This window comes from Gymnoscopelus microlampas, assembly GCF_963454915.1.
Source record: "Gymnoscopelus microlampas genome assembly, chromosome: 19".
NCBI lineage: Eukaryota > Metazoa > Chordata > Actinopteri > Myctophiformes > Myctophidae > Gymnoscopelus > Gymnoscopelus microlampas.
The window spans coordinates 28,342,822-28,365,000 of record NC_139956.1 but is presented as its reverse complement, the minus strand read 5'-3'; the positions used below and the strand labels follow the sequence as shown (position 1 = coordinate 28,365,000).

At 40.7% G+C, this 22,179-nt stretch overlaps 1 protein-coding gene across 1 annotated transcript in view; it reads left to right on the top strand.

Moving 5' to 3' along the window:
- Window positions 1–252: 252 nt before the first annotated feature.
- Window positions 253–22,179, top strand: part of lpcat4 (lysophosphatidylcholine acyltransferase 4) — a 57,725-nt gene continuing 35,798 nt past the window's right edge. Inside the window, exons 1-12 of the mRNA XM_084042630.1 lie at window positions 253–874; window positions 2,419–2,782; window positions 6,624–6,736; window positions 7,455–7,515; window positions 8,687–8,745; window positions 11,029–11,063; window positions 11,402–11,456; window positions 14,758–14,840; window positions 17,220–17,345; window positions 18,466–18,622; window positions 19,968–20,060; window positions 21,758–21,893. Of these exons, the coding sequence (XP_083898756.1) occupies window positions 791–874; window positions 2,419–2,782; window positions 6,624–6,736; window positions 7,455–7,515; window positions 8,687–8,745; window positions 11,029–11,063; window positions 11,402–11,456; window positions 14,758–14,840; window positions 17,220–17,345; window positions 18,466–18,622; window positions 19,968–20,060; window positions 21,758–21,893 (1,366 nt within the window). The 5' untranslated portion in view covers window positions 253–790. The remainder of the gene's footprint in view (window positions 875–2,418; window positions 2,783–6,623; window positions 6,737–7,454; window positions 7,516–8,686; window positions 8,746–11,028; window positions 11,064–11,401; window positions 11,457–14,757; window positions 14,841–17,219; window positions 17,346–18,465; window positions 18,623–19,967; window positions 20,061–21,757; window positions 21,894–22,179) is intronic.

Below are 22,179 nucleotides of genomic sequence, written 5' to 3'. Positions count from 1 at the left end.
CTCCCTCCCTCTCTCTCTCTCTCAAAAATCTAAGGACCGGTCTGACTTGCCTGTGTGTGTGTGTGTGTGTGTGTGTGTGTGTGTGTGTGTGTGTGTGTGTGTGTGTGTGTGTGTGTGTGTGTGTGTGTGTGTGTGTGTGTGTGCGCGCGCGCGTGCGTGCGTGCGTGTGTGGGCTGGGTTTCCAGGGGGCGGGACAGGTATTTAAAGGGGGCTGGAAGAGTCATGTGGGATCTCCATGTGGAAGAAGTAGCTCAGCTTTTACTCACTGTCACTACGGTAGTGCACACTGAACAGTGCTCACACAGCGACACTTTGGGATCTACAAACACAGGGTGGCTCTTTTTGGGACACGGATTTGTTTTGCTTTAGTTTCCACTTCATCTCTTATAATCACACTTCGTACTTTTGTGCACAGTGTCAGTTTGGCATTAAAGACAGTAGGACACTATGGGTGGACCATTTCATGCTTTAGTTTCTGTTCCACTCACCTTTTAGTCACATATTTCGGGATAGGTTTTATTAGGGTTTAATAGAGTTTTATATCACCTTACTTTTTCTTTTCTGGGTGTCGCTTCTTCCAAGGCAAACAGCTGCAGCCTCTTGGTCACTTATTGCAGCACAAGGCCTTTAACTTTGAATAATAAAGCAGACCGTTTGAACACGCACACTATTTTACGCATGAGTTTTATTTCTTTTTTAATTAGATTATTCTACAACAGAGGACTGTCTTTTAATAATTAACACTACTAGCAGTATATTGTATAGTCGCTTGGCGTGGGTATTAATTGCCATGGAGAGGTATAATGGCTCCTCTGAAGAGTTTCCACATCCATTTGTGCACCAAGTGAAGCTGACCAGGGCGCAGAGGATCAGGGTGAGTACTTTTAAGTAAAAGTATCAATATTGCAATGTAGAAATACTCTGTTACAAGTAAAAGTCCAGAATTCAAAATGTAATTGAGTAAAAGTACAAAAGTATTGGTATCAAAATGTACGTTAAGTACCAAAAGTAGAAAGTACTCATTACACCAACACTTCAGCCCTATATACATTTGGGCCATTTAGCAACGCATTGTGAGTTTGTAGATCTGCTATTTTCAAAAGATTTTTATACATTTGAAAACTTGTGAAATGGGACAGAATGTATAAAAATCTTTTGAAAATAGCAGATCTACAAACTCACAATGCGTTGCTAAATGGCCCAAATGTATATAGGGCTGAAGTGTTGGTGTATGTTTTGTAATAATAATCAAAATCTACAAAGTAACTAAAGTTTTCAAATAATTGTAGTGAAGTTAGAAGTACAATATTTGCCTCTGAGATGGATTGGAGTAGAAGTAAAAGTATTGAAAATTGGCAATACTAAAGTAAAAGTACCTCAAAATTGTACTTAAGTACAGTACTTAAGTAAAAGTACTTAGTTACTTTACACCACTGCTCATCATGTACATAAAATGTGCTGTGATATTTTAAGGTGAGCAACACAGTCATATGCCGAAGCATAATCCCCTCAGAGCACAGAAGCTGTATATATATGTCCAGAGGAGGAACATTGGCTCTTTTGTATCATGGCTGAATATTTTTTAACCATTTTGCCTTGGAGTCATACATCTTTTTGCCTGGCTGTCACCTAAAGGGCTTCTGTTTAGCACAGTGGTTCTCAAAGTGTCCAGGGACTCTCTGGGTTCATTTCAGGGGTTCCAAATGGACCCCTTACAGGTCTGTAACTCCGAGAGTGTAAAAATGGAACTTGGTTACACTCTCAGAGTTATGGGGGTCCTTGAAATTAAAATGTTTGAGAACCACATGGTCTAGCAGATCCCATGTTGTGGGTCTCTGACATTGAAAAACCACGTGCTTTGCAAAGAAACCATAACAATGGTTAAAGCAGTATAGAGAGGTCAAATAACGTGAAAGATTTAAAGTAGCCTATCTCTAGAGGTGGGTTCTAATGAAAGGAATTCAGTTTACACAGAATACACTCACATTTTGCACTCCAAAGGACTACAATGGAAATGGCACAAGAGCTTTTATGTGTTTATATCCTTTTGACAGATGTGTACAAATATGGTCATGCAGTTTTGTCAATCAATAAATGATTGAAAAATATCTTTGCTAACCTACAGAAAGTAACAAAAACTATATAGTCTGTGATACCCAGGGTAAAAGACAAGTCCTCTAGCTGTAATTTACTTTTCCTGCTCCAATTATTGATGATTTCTTCTATACTAATGTATGTCTTTATATGTCTTGATGAATTGAATACACAATTCATTGGAATTGCAAACAAGCCCTCGGGGCTTTTTGTGTTATCCTTTTAGCATTATTGTATAACTGTACCTCTGTACTTTTTGCAAACTCTTGATAAAGTATTTCATCAGTCAATTAATCAAAAACAAAATGTTCTATAAATCCACAGGTGATCATTCTGGGCAGCATCCTCTTCCCGCTCCGCATCGCCCTCGCGTCCCTCTGCTTCCTCATCCTGTGGCCCCTGGCCCGCCTGCGATTGGCCGGCCTGTCCGAGGAGGCGCGCTCCCGGCCGGTCACGGGCTGGCGCAGCCGGCTGCTCCACCCGTTCGTCTGGCTGCTGAGCCGGACCGTCTTCTTCTCCCTGGGCTTCCTGTGGGTGAGGGTCAAAGGGCGGCGCGCGGACCAGAAGGACGCCCCCGTGCTGGCGGTGGCGCCGCACAGCGGCTTCCTGGACATGCTGGTGCTGTGTCCCACGCAGCTGGCCACCGTGGTGTCCCGGTCCGAGAACACCGGCATACCCGTCATAGGAGGTGAGAGGTCACAACGTTTGTGAAGGACTGAGTGAGTGGATGGATGAGTTGAGGGTGACTTAGTCACACACGCCGTGCCTGCCTACCACCGCAGAGGTTAGGGTTCGAATCCACCGTGGTGCATCCGGATTTGTCTAGCGTCTACGCAAACACAATTGGTCCGTGTTCGGGGGAGGGTGATATTTGTCACTACACGTAATCCTATGGGCTGAGGCGGCACCTGTCAGCGGGGAGTGCTGGGGCGGGAGTCCTCCCGATGGGGGCACCTCACTGGCAGGTGAGTCAGTAGGATACAACAGCAGTGACAACACAGACATGTGTGTAGGGAGGAATTAATTGGCATAACGACTAAATCGGGGTAAATAGCAAAAAATAAATCTACAAGGTCACAAGCTTGTCGATTGGCTATTGCCTGGTGCGCCACACCGGGCGCAAGCAAGTATAAATTGGGCATTAGGGTATGGTTACATATGCGCGTCCACATCGCGGGTGAAGGAGACTGGTTGATGCATGGCGAGTGAGGAATCAAATTGTCATGCTGTTGCGTCGAGTTCAACAATGTTGGACTCCACGTGTGTGTGTGTGTGTGTGTGTGTGTGTGTGTGTGTGTGTGTGTGTGTGTGTGTGTGTGTGTGTGTGTGTGTGTGTGTGTGTGTGTGTGTGTGTGTGTGTGTGTGTGTGTGTGTGTGTGTGTGTGTGTGTGTGTGTGTGTGCATTGGACTGATACGGTGGGGGGCTGAGATCTTTACCCCTGAATGGGTGGGGCAGGGTTGTGGGTACTGGGTATCGCTATGTGGGGTGGGGTGCATTTGGTCGAGGCGGGGTCCCAGTTTGTCCACATTTGCACCGAGTGTGTGTTGAGAAGGGTGCAGTGCTTCCCCAGTTTGCTTTCATGATGTGAGTGTACACCAGTCTGCCCGTTTAAAGGAGGCCAGGGTTTCATTCCATGTGTGTGTGTGTGCGTGTGTGTGCTTATGTCTGAGGGTGCGGTGTGGGCCATTGTTTGGCACTGCGTTTTTCTTTTCCTGCATTACCTCTGACATTTTTCGGAAATGCTGTCAGACTATGCCACACACTTGCACAACAGTGAAACCAGCGCAGATGAGCGAAATCAAAACTTTTGGATTTGTTTCTGTCATCATTGGGCAGTGTATACTTCCTGCATGTGCCAACATGTAACACATTAGCATTCCAACGCCCCTCCCTCCACCTGTTCCAAATGTCTTTACTATCCACTGAACACATGACTCCTGTTGTGGTCACATCACTTCACTGGCTCCCCATACAATAAGGAATTGATTTCAAGTTACTTCGCACAATTTATTAGACTAGCTAGTCTAGCTCTCAAATACATCTCTAACCTGCTCTCTGGTTATAGACCAGTCAGGCCTCTCAGATGATCCCATTATTTCAGATAATGGTGGCCTAGCAAAACCTAAGGTAAAATCTTGGTCTGGTGAGGGTGCATTTAGGTGGGTGGATCAGTATAGTAGAAGCTGATATACATGTAGATGGTGACGGTTAAGCTGGCTGTGTTGACAAATGTAGAGGACGGGATGAGAAGCTTTTAAACACGTCTCTCACAATAATCATATGCACCGCTGAAAATGACATGCTAGCTTGTTGTGTGAGATGTGGTAATAGGCCATTAGTTAAGGGAAAAATATGATATTGATTAACTATTTTCCATGTTCAGTTTAGGGTCACGGAATCAACATCTAAAAGGTGATGAAAGTTGACCTTTTTTGCATGTAGTGATTTTCATTTGTCCTCCTTCTCACGTTCTCCTTTTTTATGTCTCCTCCTTTTCGCGTCCTGGTATAAGGAGTAGTGAAATATTTTGTGATGCAGCTCTGCAACTCTCGTCCCCTCTCCCTTGCTTTGTCTCCTCCATATCGACTCCTAGCATGAGGAGAGGAGCGGTGACCTCTCGTGTCTCACAGAGTTATAGTACTTCCAGTTAGGTGACGAGGAGGCTAGAAAGAGTCACCAGGGTTCGATTTGTTGGGGGACATGGGGGTAAACATTAGGCCATTAGTTGGCCATTAGATGTGCCATTTATTTGTATCACCAGTGGTGGGGATGTTTGTTGTGGTCAGACTGACTAAACAAACAAACACATGCTTCAATATACAAACATGCGTTTCCTTTTGGGAGATGTACACAGTTTGATGTGCACAGTATGTTTAATATCGCAATTTGATAAAAACGGGTTAGGGTTCAATTCAAAACAGAATAAGTAGAAAATCTCTAAGCTCAAGCTCACCACGTCTCCTTGTGATGTGTTGCGAGCTTGTAGATGAGCTATTTTTGCTATTTGTTGTGCAAACAATGGTATATACAGTAGGGCTTCAGTGGTTTAGTCAAATCCTCCCCCCCCCCTCTGTATCTTTTGTTTTTACAAATCGAACCCTGGTAGGCATCAGCCTGTGAAAAATGGAGCACACGTGCAGTTAAAACGTATGCCTATCTGCCAGTCCCCCCTGCACCATCGCTGTTGTTAACCTTGCACATGTGCGGAAAAAAACATTTTTCACAGGCTGATGACAGTCGCCACAACTCCTGACCTCCTGACCTCTGTGGTGAGAGAGGGGGACATGACATGGATTTAGGACACGCCCTGTCGATGGCAGGCACTGGGAAGATGGGAAGTGGAGGTTTTGGGAAGATTGGAGTGATGAGTCTGAGATTGAAGGGCACATAGCTACTGGTCACCACAAAAAAAACTAAAAAACACTGCTCCAAGTCCTGAGCTAAATGGGGTGAAGTTTCAATCAAGTTTCAAGTTCCAAAATGTCACAAATACTTGTCGTATCCATGACTGTGATTGGATGGCTGTTGGACTTGGATCAGTAGGCGATATGCTTTGCTCCAATCATCATCTTTTATTTTTGGTCAAATCAAAATAATCGGGCAGTCGAAGGGATGGCGTGGCATACCGCAACTGGCTGACTACATATCCCCCCCCCCCTGGCCCACGCCATTACACAAACTATGAGAACTAAATGAAGAAAGTGCAAGGAAGCCCCAATATAAACAAGTGACTCACTCTCATTCTCTGTTGCTTGGTCTGCTTAGCTTCTGTCTCTCACTACAGTAAAAAAAAAACAGCTTACATAATGTCTCTGTCCTGGCATTCTGACAATATTGGGTCTGCTTTTCATTTGTGGTGTGTTTTGTGTGCATGTCCGCTGTGTTGCCTAGATGTCTCTCTGGCATGTGGATGATAATTTCCCTCATTGTAATCAATCCTAAACATAGCTCCTTTTGTTTACAGTTGTGTCCTCTGTGCATGTTTCTATTTTTGGTATTGTGTCTTCTGTGCACGTTTCTATTTTTGGTATTTATTCTAACGATGCCCAAAATCGAATTGCCCCCTGGGGATTTGTGTGTGTGTGTGTGTGTGTGTACAATAAAATGAATGCATAACCTAAAACCATGTACAAGAACATGGAACTGGGATCTCACAGATGTGCATTACTTGAATTTTCCCATATTTGTGTTCATGCATGCACATTGCCTAACATGGATAGTTCTGAAGAGCTGAGTCTTCAGACTCCACCTCTAGCACTCCTCTTAGCTTTTATCCATTCGTGTCACCTGTTTTCGATAGATGCTAGTTTTTACTATGCATGTTGTTTAGACAGATCTAGGTTTGATGTTTTGCTGGTGTCCTAGTTTCTCTGAAGCACTTCATTGTTCTCTTTGCACTCTTATTATTTACCTTATTGTTTGTTGGCTAGGGTTCATGCTTACTCTGCTTGCTCTGATCTCGCACTTGTCGCTCTGGATAAGGGCGTCTGCTAAATGTCAAAATTGTGTGTGCGTGTGTGCGCTGCAGCTCTGCTGGGGTACAACCAGGCAGTGATCGTGAGCAGGAAAGACCCGGAGTCCAGAAAGAAGGCTGTCACGCAGATCAAGGAGAGGCTGACCTCCAACGGCTACTGGCCCCAGGTAAGATATGGAGGTCCACGTTTATCATTGATTGCGGAAGGTTTGCAGGAAAACTGTGAAATGATAGGTCAAAATACAAGTCTTCTTGAATGGGGCAACTGCAAAACGAAACTACCTGAATCCTAGCATCCCTGTTCTCTGCAAAAATAGGTTATCGTTCACCGGAAATGGCTGATCTACACACTCGCAAGTTAACTCGTCGCAATGCGTAGATTGGCTATTTTTGGTAAAGAGATTTGGTGTCTGTAGAGGGACAAAAGGAGGGGACCAAGTATACCTGTAGACCAAGTATATACGTTTGTTAACCAGAGGACCACGGTCAGTGAAGTATATAGGGTTTATAGGACAAATAACCGTTTCTCTTAGCATCACTTTGCACCCTGTGTTCTTCCTCGTCGGTCATCACTCTCTGAAGCGTCCGTCCCTTTCGGTCAGCCCAAGCTTCTGGCGATAACATTCTGCCATTGTATTGCTTTGCTATAGTTCTGTTTATTGGCGAACAGTTGGACGCAGACACAAACCCTAATCACAATATTACGATATCCAAATATCGTATCACAATCTCTGTAGTATCAATATTTCCCCCGCTCCCTGCGACATCACCTTAATCGTCACCTTAATCTCTCCTGTTAATCTTGCGATATATTTATATCTATATTTACATCAGTCACATTGTCTTTTCTCTCACACTCTTATCAATCAATCTGTTGGTGTGTAGATGTTGATGTTTCCTGAGGGCACAACTACCAATGGGAGAAGTTTGATTAAATTCAAGCCAGGTGAGTTAGACATGCATACCTACACACACACACACACACACACACACACACACACACACACACACACACACACACACACACACACACGTATATATATGTATATATATATATATATATGTATATATGTATATATGTATATATGTATATATGTATATGTATATATGTATATATATATATATGTATGTATATATATATATGTATATGTATATGTATATATATGTATATGTATATGTATATGTATATATGTATATGTATATATGTGTATATATATATGTATATATATATGTATATGTATATATATATATATATATATATATATATATATATATATATATATATATATATTTATTACATACACTCGAGCACTCATGTGTAAACAAATGATGCGTGACATAGCAATGTAACTCAGACGGGTCCTGGCAGCTGCATACGTCCTTTCAGATATGTAACCTTTGCAATAGTAAAGTAAGTACACCACCTGGACATGACTCGATGCAGCCCTTGATGCTGAGTGCCAGGCAGGCATTGGGTGCCATTTTCAGAGTTTTTGGCATGACCCGGCCGGGGATCGAAGCTCAACTTCCCAGTCTCAGGGCACACTCTAACCACAAGGCCACTGAGCGGGTGTTCTTTGGTTAAGACATGTTAAAACATCATTGCAATAGTCGAGGCATGAAGAAATAAAAGTGTGAGTGATGATTTTGGTGTCTTCAATACTATACTCACAAGTCACAATTGATCTACTGCTGGATATATCCCTGAGATGAAACTCATCTACAGTATGTCATGTGACTTCACACATGAGTCAAGCTCTGCTGCTGGTCTAAATCTCTTAGACATGACTGGCATGCTCTGTAGTTCCTCGAGTAGAAGGGTGTGACTGTCTGCATTCTGATTGATTAATTCCCCTCGTCTCCATTTGAGCAGTGTGTTCTTTAATTTTATCTTCATTTTGTGTCCCATTTCTAACACCCCCTTCTGTCTCTGGGGAAAGTGCCAGGTGCCATTATGATAATAACTGTCATCAACATGTCTGCTCTCTCTCACCAAACCTAAATGTTTCCCATATGGTTCATTTCTAACATGGATTGCTGTTTATAAATAGCCCTCAAGGCGTAGTGTGATGGTGACATCTCATCCTGCCTGTCTCCATTCTTTTGTCCTTGTCCAGGTGCCTTTCTTGCCGGCGTTCCCGTCCAGCCTGTTCTTCTACACTACCCTAATAAACTGGTGAGTGTGTGTGTGTGAGCTAAGCTTATTGATTGCTTAAATGCTTCTTCTGAGAGTAGGAACACTGTCTACTGGCCCTGTGTATCTCTACTGGCCCTGTGTAGCTCAACAGGTATTAACCATTTACAGTAAAGCGGCACTATGTGACTTAATTAATAATAATAAATAAATCAGATATAATTTTGTCCAATCTGTATGGTAGAGTATGTTACTACAATATAACTTATACAATTGGGGTGCTTGTATTTAGTTTCCCTGCTCTTCTATTTTGATATTTAGATCGTGTCAAAGGTCACGTCTCAACTAGACACAGGATCTGACACGAATTGTGACACAAATTGTGACCTGATGGTCAAGATTAAATTTATCCCCTCGGGCTCTATTAGCTCAATGGTAAAAATGTCAGCGCTTGCGCAGGAAACCGGGTTCAATCCAGGGTAGAAGAGGAAAGTTACATAGTGCAGCCTTAGGGCACGGTCACACCAAACTATGTCTGCCGGCTGATGAACTCAGGTTGTGCGCGGCCGACTGTTTTTTGCAGCCAGCTAGCGCATTCTAAAAAGCGGAGTAGCTTGCAGTGCATTCTGTCCAAATAACCAGAGACCGAAACACACACACACACACACACACACACACACACACACACACACACACACACACACACACACACACACACACACACACACACACACACACACACACACACACACACACACACACACACACACACACACACACACACACACACACACACACACAGACACACACACACACACAGTCATGTGAAATTCTCACATAGTCAAATGATATAGGACTGGATGAGCTGATGAATCCGCCTTCGACTCACCCGATTGGACAGAGGGGGAAAAGCAGCATCTGACTCGAGCATTTATCTGCTTCAAATAGACATGGCTTATAGACTGCATAAACGCATTAGCGTTGTCGCCTCACAGCTAGAAGGTCCTGGATTCGATTCCCGCAGGGGACGCCGTGTGGAGTTTGCATGTTCTCCCCGTGTTCCCTAGGGTAGGTACCCTCACAAAAACATGCAATAATCCTGGTCACTATACTGCCTCCCCCTGGCCAGCCGGGGCACCTGATGGAGGGGAAAGGAACTGGTTGGAATAACGTGTTCCTTCCACGCGCTACGTCCAACCAGGGAAACTCTCCCCTGTCAGGTGACAAGAAGGTCAGTTGGCTCTCATGCCATGCATTGAAGGAGGCATGAGCTCAGCCATGGCCTCCCTAGGTTGGCAGCGGGAAGGTAGTGCCCAGGATTATAGACAATTGGCACTGGGTGTAAAATATGGGGTTACAAAATCATGGGATGAAAATTAAAAAAAATGTTTTTAAAGAGTGCATAAACGCAAGGTGTGCGCGACACCCGGAAAGATGCGCAAGACCATCAAACCACGCCATTCCCATTGAAAAGCATTGGCAGAATCCACCCTCATAGATGGAATTAAACTTCCGTGTGAGCGTGCCCTTAAGCCCTATTTCAAAAATTGCAAAAAATTACAGACTGTGTTGTAAGGCTGTAGATCTGCTATTTTATTCTTTCTTTCATTTTTTTCACCTATATTATATGATAAGTCCCGACAGGGACAGGGACACCGGACAGGCGTGAATGTAGTTGAAGCAGAACACTTACACTTAGGTAGAGTATTAGGTTGTGTAGTTGCCATGATGTAACTCCAAATGCCTTCAATAGTTGCTCCTTAGATAAAGCATTGATGATCCAAAATAGTCTCCCTATTGTCTTGATTGCACAGTGAAAAGGGTGTCAAAGTCTCCCTTTTAGCAAATGAACAAAGGCAAATAACTTGGATTTTGCTAATGTATAACATTTAGCACTTTCACGTGCAATAACAAACACGATGTTCCTAGTTCAAATAATACAATCAGCACAATGTTGCCATTTTTATATTAAAACTAATTTTAATTAATAAAACACAAGAAAATCTAATAGTTTAATTGATCAGTTTTATTTGGCCAAATATTATTGCCAGTTAATTATTAATCCCCCTATTTCAGTCCCCCTATATTTAACATCTTGTGGCCATACTATATTTGCTCTCCTTCAGCACTGTTTGACCAAGCTATCATTTTCATACTTAACTCCCGTGTGCCTGTTTGTTCAGGGAGTCTAGGGAAGTGAGTATGAAGGGAAGGTTTGTGATGATAAATTCATAACCCTATGTGTGTATGATTTCAGTTTTTTTGTTTTGTTTTATTGCGTTCATAATTTGATTATGCCTTTTTGCTTTTATCACCCTCTTCCAGGATACCGTCCGTTGGACTTACAAGGGAACCACCTGGTGAGTCCCTCTCACTCGGCCACTTATATGCACCAATATACAAAATATCATCCCTCTCTTTCCAATATCAATGCTCTATAAAAAATGTCATCACTCTGCAACATGTCCTAAACATGCAAATATGAAGTCAACAGAGTTTTATGAAACGCAAATGTATCTGTTTCCATGAGGGAAAACGATTTAATTGGACTGCTTGGGAGATATACAAATTGGATTCTGTGTTCACGATCAATGAAATATAGTTAATTTACATCATGAAAATGTAGGTGGAGAACATCTGGCGTATTCAAAGTAGTCCATTCTTCATCTTCTTACATTGTTGTGTCTCTATCTGTCAGGGTGGAGACGTTGTGGTACACATCTGCACAGCTCTACACCAACATCACTGTCGAGGTAAGATGCTAGCCTCAGAGTGTGTGTGCCATAGTAGGGGGTCCGCAGCCAGAGGTTATGGCTATTAAGGGTCCTTGGCATAGAAAGGTTTGGAAAGCCCTGGTTTATCTCATTCCCATAGCCTTGTTTAGTCTAAGACGATGGGATTTGCAGGGAGGTCACTCATGGTGACACTTGGTGTGGTGGCGTTTTAGATTGTGCTGACTGATGGCACTTATCACCTTCTCCGTCCCCTTATCGCTGCCCTCACCACCCAGGGCAAATAAAGGCTGGGTATGTGATATGTGCTGCATACTATACAATATATAGATATAGATCAGGAGTTTTCAAAGTGTGAGGCACACCACCTGATGCCAGTGGTGTAAAGTAACTAAGTACATTTACTCAAGTTCTGTAGTTAAGTACAATTTTGAGGTATTTTTTACTTTACCGGAGTATTTCCAATTTTCAGTACTTTTACTTCTACTCCACTACATCTCAGAGGAAGATATTGTACTTTTACTCCACTACAATTATTTGAAAACTTTAGTTACTAGTTACTTTGTAGATTTTGATTATTATTACAAAACATACATTAACCACTTCAACCCTATATACATTTCGGCCATTTGAAATGAAAATAGCAGATCTACAAGCTCACAATGCGTCGCAATGTGACACATTGTGAGCTTGCAGATCTGCTATTTTCAAAGGATTTCTGTACATGTTATACATTTGAAAACTTGTGAAATGGGACATTCTGCATAATGAGTATTTTCAACTCACGCAACAGCGGTTGCAACATTTTCTATGATCTTTATTAGTTTTCCTAAATCCAGCATCAGTAATGGGGATACATGATAAACAATACAAATAGAGAAATGAGGAGGAGCACTTCTTACTTTGGGTTTCTATTCATACTGTGCTATATCAGTAAAGGCGTGCATGGGTGTGTAAACTTGGCAATGGTACAACTCTTTTACTTTATTTTTATCAGTTGAAAGCAGTAGTGGAAAAATTACTCACACTTTTACTCACTCAAGTAAAAGTATCAATACTGCAATATAGAAGTACTCCATTACAAGTAATAGTCCGGAATGAAAAAAAAATTACTTGAGTAAAAGTATTGGTATCAAAATGTACTTAAAATACCAAAAGTAAAAGTGCTAAAATGTTTGAAAATAGCAGATCTACAAGCTCACAACGCCACGTCGTGAGCTTGTAGATCGGCTATTTTCAAATAGCCTTGGTATAAAATAGGGCTAAAGTGGTTCATGTATGTTTTATGATGTAATAATTTATATCTGCAAAGTAACTAGTAACTACCGGTAGTTACTTGGAAATACTCAAGTAAAGTACAAATACCTCAAAATTGTACTTAAGTACAGTACTTAAGTAAATGTACTTGATTGCTTTCCACCACTGCTCGCTCGCTCGCTCGCTCGCTCACTCACTCAGACTGGCTCAGATGGGCCTTTCAAGCATTGAGGAAGCTAAAACAGGTCTGAAAAATGAGTGGCATTAATTGTTATCTGGATTTCCGTGTGATATTTTTGGACTGATGTTGTGACTTAATTCTGAACTGTAGCTTCCTGCATGTGAGTGGTTACACTTTGTCATGTATATTGTTTTGGGCATGTTGCCTGTTTAAGACATGACATTCAGGTCTCTATTTACACAATTTAGTAAATGGAGACTGTTGTTATTGGCTACTAAGATAGTAGTAGTTCCCAGAAGTTTTCGCCAGCTCTGGCGAGGAACTTCTGGGCCAGAGCCCTGGTATTTGTGGGCGGGATGTAACTTACGCTCAGAATCTGAGCGGACACGCCTCTTACCGGTCTGAGAGCTGTGCAACTCGTCTAAAAAGTCCGACGAGAGGCATACAGCAGTACACAACAATGGCGGCCGAAATTTCTCAAGGGGAAATTGCTTCCCGTCGATACTATTTAGATGCAACACCCACTGCATGTGGATCCCGCCCCCTTTTCTTCATTGGCTGTTGATTTGAATCATAACTCAGTGGCCGCGCCCCTGTTGTCCAGGATCCAAGCCGAAGACTCCCAGACTACTAAGATAGTAGCCTTACAGTAGTCAACAGTGGTGGGAAAAGTACTCAAATGTTTTACTTCAGTAAAAGTAGCAATACTGCAATGTAGAAAAATAAAAGGCCTGTGTTCAAAATGTTACTTGAGTAAAAGTACAAAAGTATTGGCATCAAAATATACTTAAAGTACCGAAAGTAAAAGTACTAAAATGTTTGAAAGTAGCAGATCTACAAGCTCACAACGTGTCGCGATGCGATGCATTGTGAGCTTGTAGATCTGCTATTTTCAAAATATTTTAATACGTTTTATACATTTGAAAACTTGTGAAAATGGACATTCTGCATAATGAGTACTTTCTACTTTTGGTACTTTAACCTACATTTTGATACTTCTCTACTTTTACTCAAATAAATTTTGAATTCCAGACTTTTTTTTTACTTTTCACAGCGTATTTCTACATTGCAGTATTGATACTTTTACTTAAGTAAAAAAATCAAGTATATTTTTCCACCACTGGTTATCCCCACATCTGTTGATGTTGAACACTGCACAAATGATAGCATCCTCAACAGCACGTTTATCAACAGCAAAATGTGAGCAAAAGTTCAAACCATCACTCATGATTCATGTTAATAACAGCACAGCAGTTCCAGGAATAATTTTACAAGACCAGATTCTTTTAAATGGTGGCTATCTTGTCATGAAATGAACTGTTATGACACGGCTCTGTAGAAATGCTTCCACACAGACATGTGACTATCTGGAACGCTGACATTGTTTACATACTGTAAACATTTGTCTCAATATTTCAAGACAAACCTTTTTGAGAGCAGATGGATCGGCTCACAATTCCAAGCCTTTGACATCATCGAATGTTGCCATGACTACATGTGGTTGCGGTCGGGCAGAAATCTTGTATCTCGCTATTTAAACTTCATTCATGTTTTTTTTTCATATACAGTATGAATGTCCTACTTCGTCATACAAAGAGTGTTGCGCAAAAGCCGATATACAAGCTCACAACTCGATGCATCGTGAGCTTGTAGATCTGCTATCTTTGACAATTTGCGAGAAGTGGTTAAGTGTGTCTGTGGGTTTTCTAATTATTGAACCAAGTAAAAGTATCAACAAGAGCTTAAATAACGAAGTAATATTGACATTGGACCCATTGGAACTCAGGTTCCATTTCCTGAAAAGTAATGGTTTTGGACATACGGGGTTTCCACCCGACAGTGACGATTATGTGTAATAATTGTGTTGTGTTGTTGTGCTCCCAGTACATGCCAGTCTACACACCATCCCAGGAGGAGAAGGACGACCCCAACCTGTATGCAGACAACGTCCAGAAACTCATGGCCAAGTAAGGACAACCATACAACCATACAAATAATTGTGATTAACGAAATGTTGGTACGAAATGTACCAACATTTCTGTTTGGCTTTCCACTTCATAAACAAAAATTGCCCAGGGAAAATATGACAAATAACTTAAATATACAAAGAAATGGCGTGTTGTGAGCTTGTACATCTGCTGTTCCTGCAATTTTTTTTCTGCCCTGTGCTATTTTTGTTTACGAAGCCTAAAGGCCAAACGGAAATATGTTCAATTGCGAAAAACAATTAAATCGTTCAGTTGCAGTTATTTGTATGATGATTAATTGTCAACTAAAATATCGTGATTCATGTTAATAACGGCACAGCAAAACCAGGAATAATTTTCTTTATGGTAGTTTATACTTATACTTGTTGTTTATGCTTGTTATGAAATGAACTCTTACTACATGGCTGTGAAGAAATGCTTCTACATGTGACCGTCTGGAATGCTGACATTGTTTACATCGTTTACATACTGTAATGTTCCTCTCTTTTGAGAGCATGTGACGTCATCCCACGTTGTCATAACATGTTTGTTTTTTTGTAAACTAATGCCCTGCTTCATCGTACAAGAGTTGAGTATGGCGCAAAAGTAGCGATTTTTGGAAAAGGTTTAGAAATGTATGAAATGTTTCACTTTGAAACGATTATCACAATTATGCAAAATAATTGCGATTTGGCGATCGTAATAGTAGTTATTACTAGTTGTTAGTCATTTTTGGGGTGAACTACTCCTTTACGGAATAATCATGAAAGGCCTAGTAAGTACTTGGTTTCTCCCTCCACATACCAGTACCTTCCAAATAAAATACATGTTTTCGTAGCCAGGCTGGAAAGAGTACCACATGAACCCGAAAATAGCAGATTTACAAGCTCACAATGTGTCTCATCATGACGCGTTGTGACCTGTTTTCGGAGAAGAGATTTGGTGCAAAGGGAAAAAAGGAGGGGACTAAGTATTGAGTAGCTTTTTTGCACAATAAATAATAAATAAAATAATATGTAAGTAGGTCGGAGAGGCTTATTATCGGTATCAGCCAGTGCGTGGGAGTCTCGTTTCACAGTAATCTGTGCTGAACTATTTTTGGAAAGCCATGAATCACAGGGTGATTTATCAGTGAGATATGACGCAATCTGGAGCATGTTCCATTTATGCAAGCAGCATGGCACCCATTTTTATATTATATGCTTTATCTTCATATAGTTGGTCCTTACTCATGCTCATTATAAGACTGGCACCGTTTCTGTCTATTTGCTCTGTACTGTGTCTTAGATGTGGACTGTGGACAGTTCCGAAACCGATCTACCAATGACAACATTGGTGGTAAATTAAAACACGATTTCAAACTTTAATTTAAACCCATTAAACCGGGAAGAGAATTTGTGTCATTTTATACATTGGCTATTCAAAAATAGCAGATATACAAGCTCATACCGTGCCACTTTGTGCCACACTATGAGCTTGTAGATCTGCCATTTTGGAAAAAACTAAATATTTTGAGTGGGGGGTCAGAGGCCAAATACATATACATTTTGGGGGTCCTTGACATGAAAGTTCGAGCACCACTGATGTAGCAACATATATTTTTCAGAAAACTGTAAGGATTTGGAAGACATTTTTTAGAACCAGCCTCAGGTCTTAATGGTTTGTTTCTTTTCTAAGAACAATGGATTCTATTTCAGTGAGCTATAACTTTCCAGGAAGAGAAGGGCCCAATTACCTTGGAATCCCCATTGAAGATGTCATTGTTATTAGGCAGGTTTCTGAACAGTCCACCTCTGAGACGCAGAGTGAGTGGAAGGAAATTGTGCTCATCTTATAATGAGCATTAGTAAGGACCAATCATGTAAAGATGAGGTTGAAAGTGAGTGATGAGCTCCCCCTAATCTTTGAGAAAATGTTCTATAAAATAGGAACGATGATCACCAGTTTGGAGAGTACTTGCAACTAATTAATCCACCCGCGTTTAAACTAATCCAAACTCTTATGGCTTTGTGTAGTGTTGACCGAGAGCATACATACACGGTAAAACCCTAGTATTTATCTATTAATAATCGTATTAATGTATCCATTTGTAAATTGTAAATTGCTGAGAGCGTACAAATATAATGTGCCGTCATTTTTTTGAGGGCAGCAAGGCCATCAATTTTTTTTTTTTCAACTCATAGTATAAAATACATAATAAATAAATCTTTATTTTGCTAAATAGACCAAACTGAGGCCTTGGCGTCCATGGAATTCCTGCCCTGCTCAGAGTTAAATGAACACTGATTTTACTTTCTGGTTAACAAATTCTTTCACTTTGGGGCCATCAGTGTGCATCATTTCTTCAGCTTATGTTTCGCTCTGTGCTGCTCTCCACAGGGCCCTGGGGATCCCGGCCACCGACTATGTGATGGAAGGCCGGATTCCTGTCTGTAAACTAGGAGGCCTCTCTCTGCCCCTGGAACCTCCTGCCAGGAAAGCCCTGTCACTGCTGCACAAGGCGGGGTAAAGAGACCGACGCGAGCGTTACTTTGTTCCAGTGTTGATTTTGACAGCACATTTTGATTTAGTTTTAGTCATAGTCTTTTGAATAAAATTCCATTCCGTTTTAGTCATATTTTAGTCATCTGAAATGTTTTAGTCTAGTTTTAGTCGTCTAAATATCATAAGATTTTAGTCGACTAAAAATACTGTTGATTTAGTCGACTAAAATGTATTTTGGCGTCGTAATGGCTGATTTTACACTTGTTTGCATGCTGAAAATAGCCGATCTACAAGCTTGCGACACGTTGTGAGCTTGTAGATCTGCTATTTTCAGAGCAGGATCTCTTCTCCACTAGTCCCTCCCTAACATTTTAGTCATTTTTTTTAGTCATTAGTTTTAGTCATCATAGCTTTAGTTTTTATTTAGTTTTCCTCAGTGAAAAAAGGTTGTCGACCGACATTTTAGTCGAAATCAACACTGCTTTGTCCTAATGCTGGATCTGCCAGTAGTTAACCATTCTTCAGCAACAAACAAAAATAATAATCTAAAAGCTCACAACACACTGCGTTTCTACTTATAATCAGCTTGTAGATCAGCTATTTTGGCTGAGAGTTCACCTATTACAGTATCCAGAAAAGGGATGTTATTAGAGCTCATGTGGTTAATGTCTTTTACCTACATAAGACGTGAGCATGCTTCTATGGAGGCATGTTGCACAGCGAAAATAGCAATCATAGATAGGCTATTTTCAGTTGTATTCTTTCAAAGATAAGGCCATTTTCAGTTGTATTTTTTTAAAGATAAGAGTATTTGAAGTGGTCAAACTAGCAATATGTTCAGTAGCATCTTCCATAAAATCGTAATAGTCTCGGGATATTTCATAAAAGAACAGGTTAAATCTTCAATTTGTGATTTCTTCACCTGGTTGACAGTGTGTCGAACAGCGGAACAAAATTACAAAAAACATCATCATTTTACATATTGTGTTAATTGTTTAGGAAACGGCACTAGTGTGGGGGCCTCTTTTTCACACCGTTTCACAAATTGTGTAATAGGACTTGGCCATACACTTTATTTTTGCTTTAATCCAAGCTTTCTCCTTCATGCGCACCCTGCGTTTTTTCTTTCCTTCTCTGCCAGGCTGGGGGCGTCAGAGGTGGAGGCCGCATTATGCAGACTGGCTGATGGGTGTAGGTCTGCAGCTCAGGGGTGGAAGGCCAGCACAGAGGAACTAGCTTCTATTTTTGGACTGACAGACAGACAGACAGCCATCACTCTTTGTGGCCTCTACTCTAAGGTAGGCCTGTGATTATGAAAACACACACAAGTAAATGATAAAATCTCACACACACAAACAACGACAGAAATCACATTCACTTCATAAGAAGCAAGTAAATTAAATGTTTGATTCAACACATTGGGAATGAGAGTACATTATCAAGGGATTGTGTCCAATACAATACGCCTCTAAATGGAGAAGGATTTGGTCTCTGTTACCACTTCTGTGTGACTGCGTCTCGATGCCCATATAAGTTGCCATTGTTCTCTCAAGATGTGGTTTTGACTATTAAAATGCCTCAGCACCGATGATCTATCGTCATGATTATGAATGGAACACTTCCTGATTTATTAATGAAGCAATAAGCCTCAAGAGTCTGTGGTTTACTGTGGATTTTAGAACAGCCAAAGTTATTCATGACGCGGTTCCACTGAGTGACAGCGTTCTGTCTGAGAACGGAATGGATACGCTACCAGTGTCCAGTGTAGACCAGTGGTTAAATTTATATTTTACTCACTCTGTTGTATGGCCATTATGACTGCAGAAATACATATACTGTACTGTATATACACACAGAAATACATAGTGTATATATATAACACATAATGTATACACACACACACACACACACACACACACACACACACACACACACACACACACACACACACACACACACACACACACACACACACACACACACACACACACACACACACACACACACACACACACACACAGGGAGAGTAAATATGTCAGTTTAACTCTGAAACGTGTAATCCTTTTATTTCGTGGATTGTTTACAAGACTACGGTGGTTCAGAGTGTTAGCTAAATTTAAGACCGTTAATACAGGTTTAGAACTAGAAAAAGTGCTCCTCGGAGCACAGGTCTCCGCCAGGTCAGGTAGGTTGTTGTGGGCCAGCAATGTTGGGAATTTGGGATGGAATAGAAAAAATCAGACGGAACCATCTTGATCACTGGACTACAGAGATAATATGTACCGATTTGCATGATGTTTGGAGAAAATGTGTTGGAGAAATATAAAAAAGAAAAGTGTTGCAAAAATCTGCCTCCTGGTGGCGCTATAATAGGGCAATGTTAATGGTGATTCCAAGCTAATGGAAACTACAGCCTTTCTCTTCTTGCAAAGTTGGCAAGCTGAAATAGAAGGCAAGCCATTGTTCTTGCAAAGAAGGAAAGAAAACTTGGAACTAATGAGGACCAATTATACAAAGATCAGGTTGAATTTCATGAAGCGCACCTTTATGAACTTTTTAAGGCCTGGGATTTAAAACACAACACAATGTCAGACCATACATACCTTCTGCATATCTTATGTGAATGTGATGTGTTTGTTTTAGGATGACACTGTGGACCTGCGGCAGATCTACTCCAGTGTAACACCCATATCTGGTTCTGTCTGCTTCAGCTCACACCTTCACACCACCTTCGCTGTAAGTACTTCTGGTGTTTTTATTTCGACACCCAAACCATCCGTATTGGCACCTGACACCTGACTCACTGACAGTGGTGGAAAAAGTACTCAATTTATTTACTTAAGTAAAAGTATCAATACTGCAATGTAGAAATACTCCATTACAAGTAAAAGTCTGTAATTAAAAATGTACTTGATTAAAAGTATTGGGAACAAAATATACTTCAAGTACCGAAAGTAGAAGTATTCATTATGCAGAATGTACCATTTCAAGTTTTCTTAATGTCTAAAAAGCCAATCTGCGTCGCATCGAGACTATTTTCAAATAGCCGAAATATAGATTGTTTGTATAATGTATGTTAAATGTATGTTTAGCAATAATAATCTATATCTACAAAGTAACTAGTAACTAACATTTTCATATAATTGTAGTGGAGTAAAAGTACAATATTTGCCTCTGTGGAGTAGAAGTAAAAGTACTGAAAATTGGAAATTCTCCAGCAAAGTAAAAATACCTCAACATTTTATTTAAGTACAGTACTTGAGTAAATGTACTAAGTTACTTTCCACCACTGCTTCTGGTGTTTTTGTTTCGACACCCAAACCATCCACATTGGCACCTGTTAGAATGACTCACTGATTGATGCGTAGTGACGCGTGACACGCCTTGCTGTCTGGATGTTATTGTGGCAACGTCAGCTGTGTGCATGATGCCACCGCACGGTAGGCCTACTGCCTAATGTCGAGCCGGGGGGGCGAGAAGAGACTTTGATTCAAGGGCGCCGAAACCGTGGGTGCCCGGGGGCTAAAGCACCCACTGGGTGCTGGTCAAAAAAAAAAAGTTTAAAAAAAAAAAATATTTTTCAAAATCAGATCACCTGGTTCAGATCGCCACTGAACAACCGAATTAACCGAAATAAAGTTACAAAACCCCCCCAAAAAAGTAAATTAACCGACCAAAACCCGCAATTTTTTTCGCGCACATGCAGCGCGCGTGCATGTGCGCCTTGTTGGGCACCCGCTAGAGCTTATAAATATCGGCGCCCCTGCTTTGATTAATGAATATTTAATTTCATTCATGTTGTTTCTTTGTATGTGTTATTTTAAATTGGGGTGCAAGACTTAATGGCACTATTCGATTTAATTGATAATACAAAATTATTGATTAGTTAATAAAAATAGTAGATTAATAATCTATCCCTATTTTGGGCATGTAATTATAGGCGAAAAGTCTCAACACATTTCCAAAGGATTTCCGAAATAGTGAGTGAGCTTGTAGATCAGCTGTTTTCACTATTTTTGCTCTACACTGTTTTGCGCCGAAGTATAAAATAAGGATTGAGTGCTTAATTCATTATTCAATTAATCAAAAAAAGTAATGGAATTATTGCTAAATAAATAATCCATAGTTGCAGCTCAAATTTCATTTAAACTTTATAACTAGAAGTTAATGGAGGTCAGATTGGGCTGAAACTACACCCAAATATAGAGATGACCGGCCACATTAAGTCCAAGATTTACATGGAAGCTGTGGAATTATTATACCGTCTTATTTGTATTCCGTTTTTAGTCTAGGATTCTTCGCAATAAAACAACGTATCATTCTTCATTATATGAATCATTTTATGAGGCCAGATGTCTCTTGTTTCAAATGCAAGGTATGTCATTTTGGGCCAGAAGTCATCAATGTGACCCTCTTCTCTTCTTGTGTTCTAGCTGTTTGACAAGGAGGGCAGAGGCAGCCTGGATGCAGTGGAGCTGTCTGACCTCATGGGGGCACTGCTTGGTCTTCCTCAGCACCAAACCTCTCAGCTTTACACTGAGGCCTCCAGTAATGGCCAGCTTACAGAACGTAAGTCTCTCTTTCCTTTTTTGAGTGTGTCAGTCAGTATTAGGCCTGTCACAATTATTACATAATCGCAAGTATTTGAGATAATCGCAATACTTTTTTGGATAATTGTCATAATAATTTCCATGTTGAAAATGTTTCATATATTTTCATGTGACGTGTTTTGAGCTTGTAGATCAGCTAACCTTAAGAATAAAGTTATTGAATTATTTAAGTTATTTGTCATATCTGCCCTGTGCACCTTTTTTGTTTACGAAGCCTAAAAAGCCAAACAAAGATGAAAATTCTA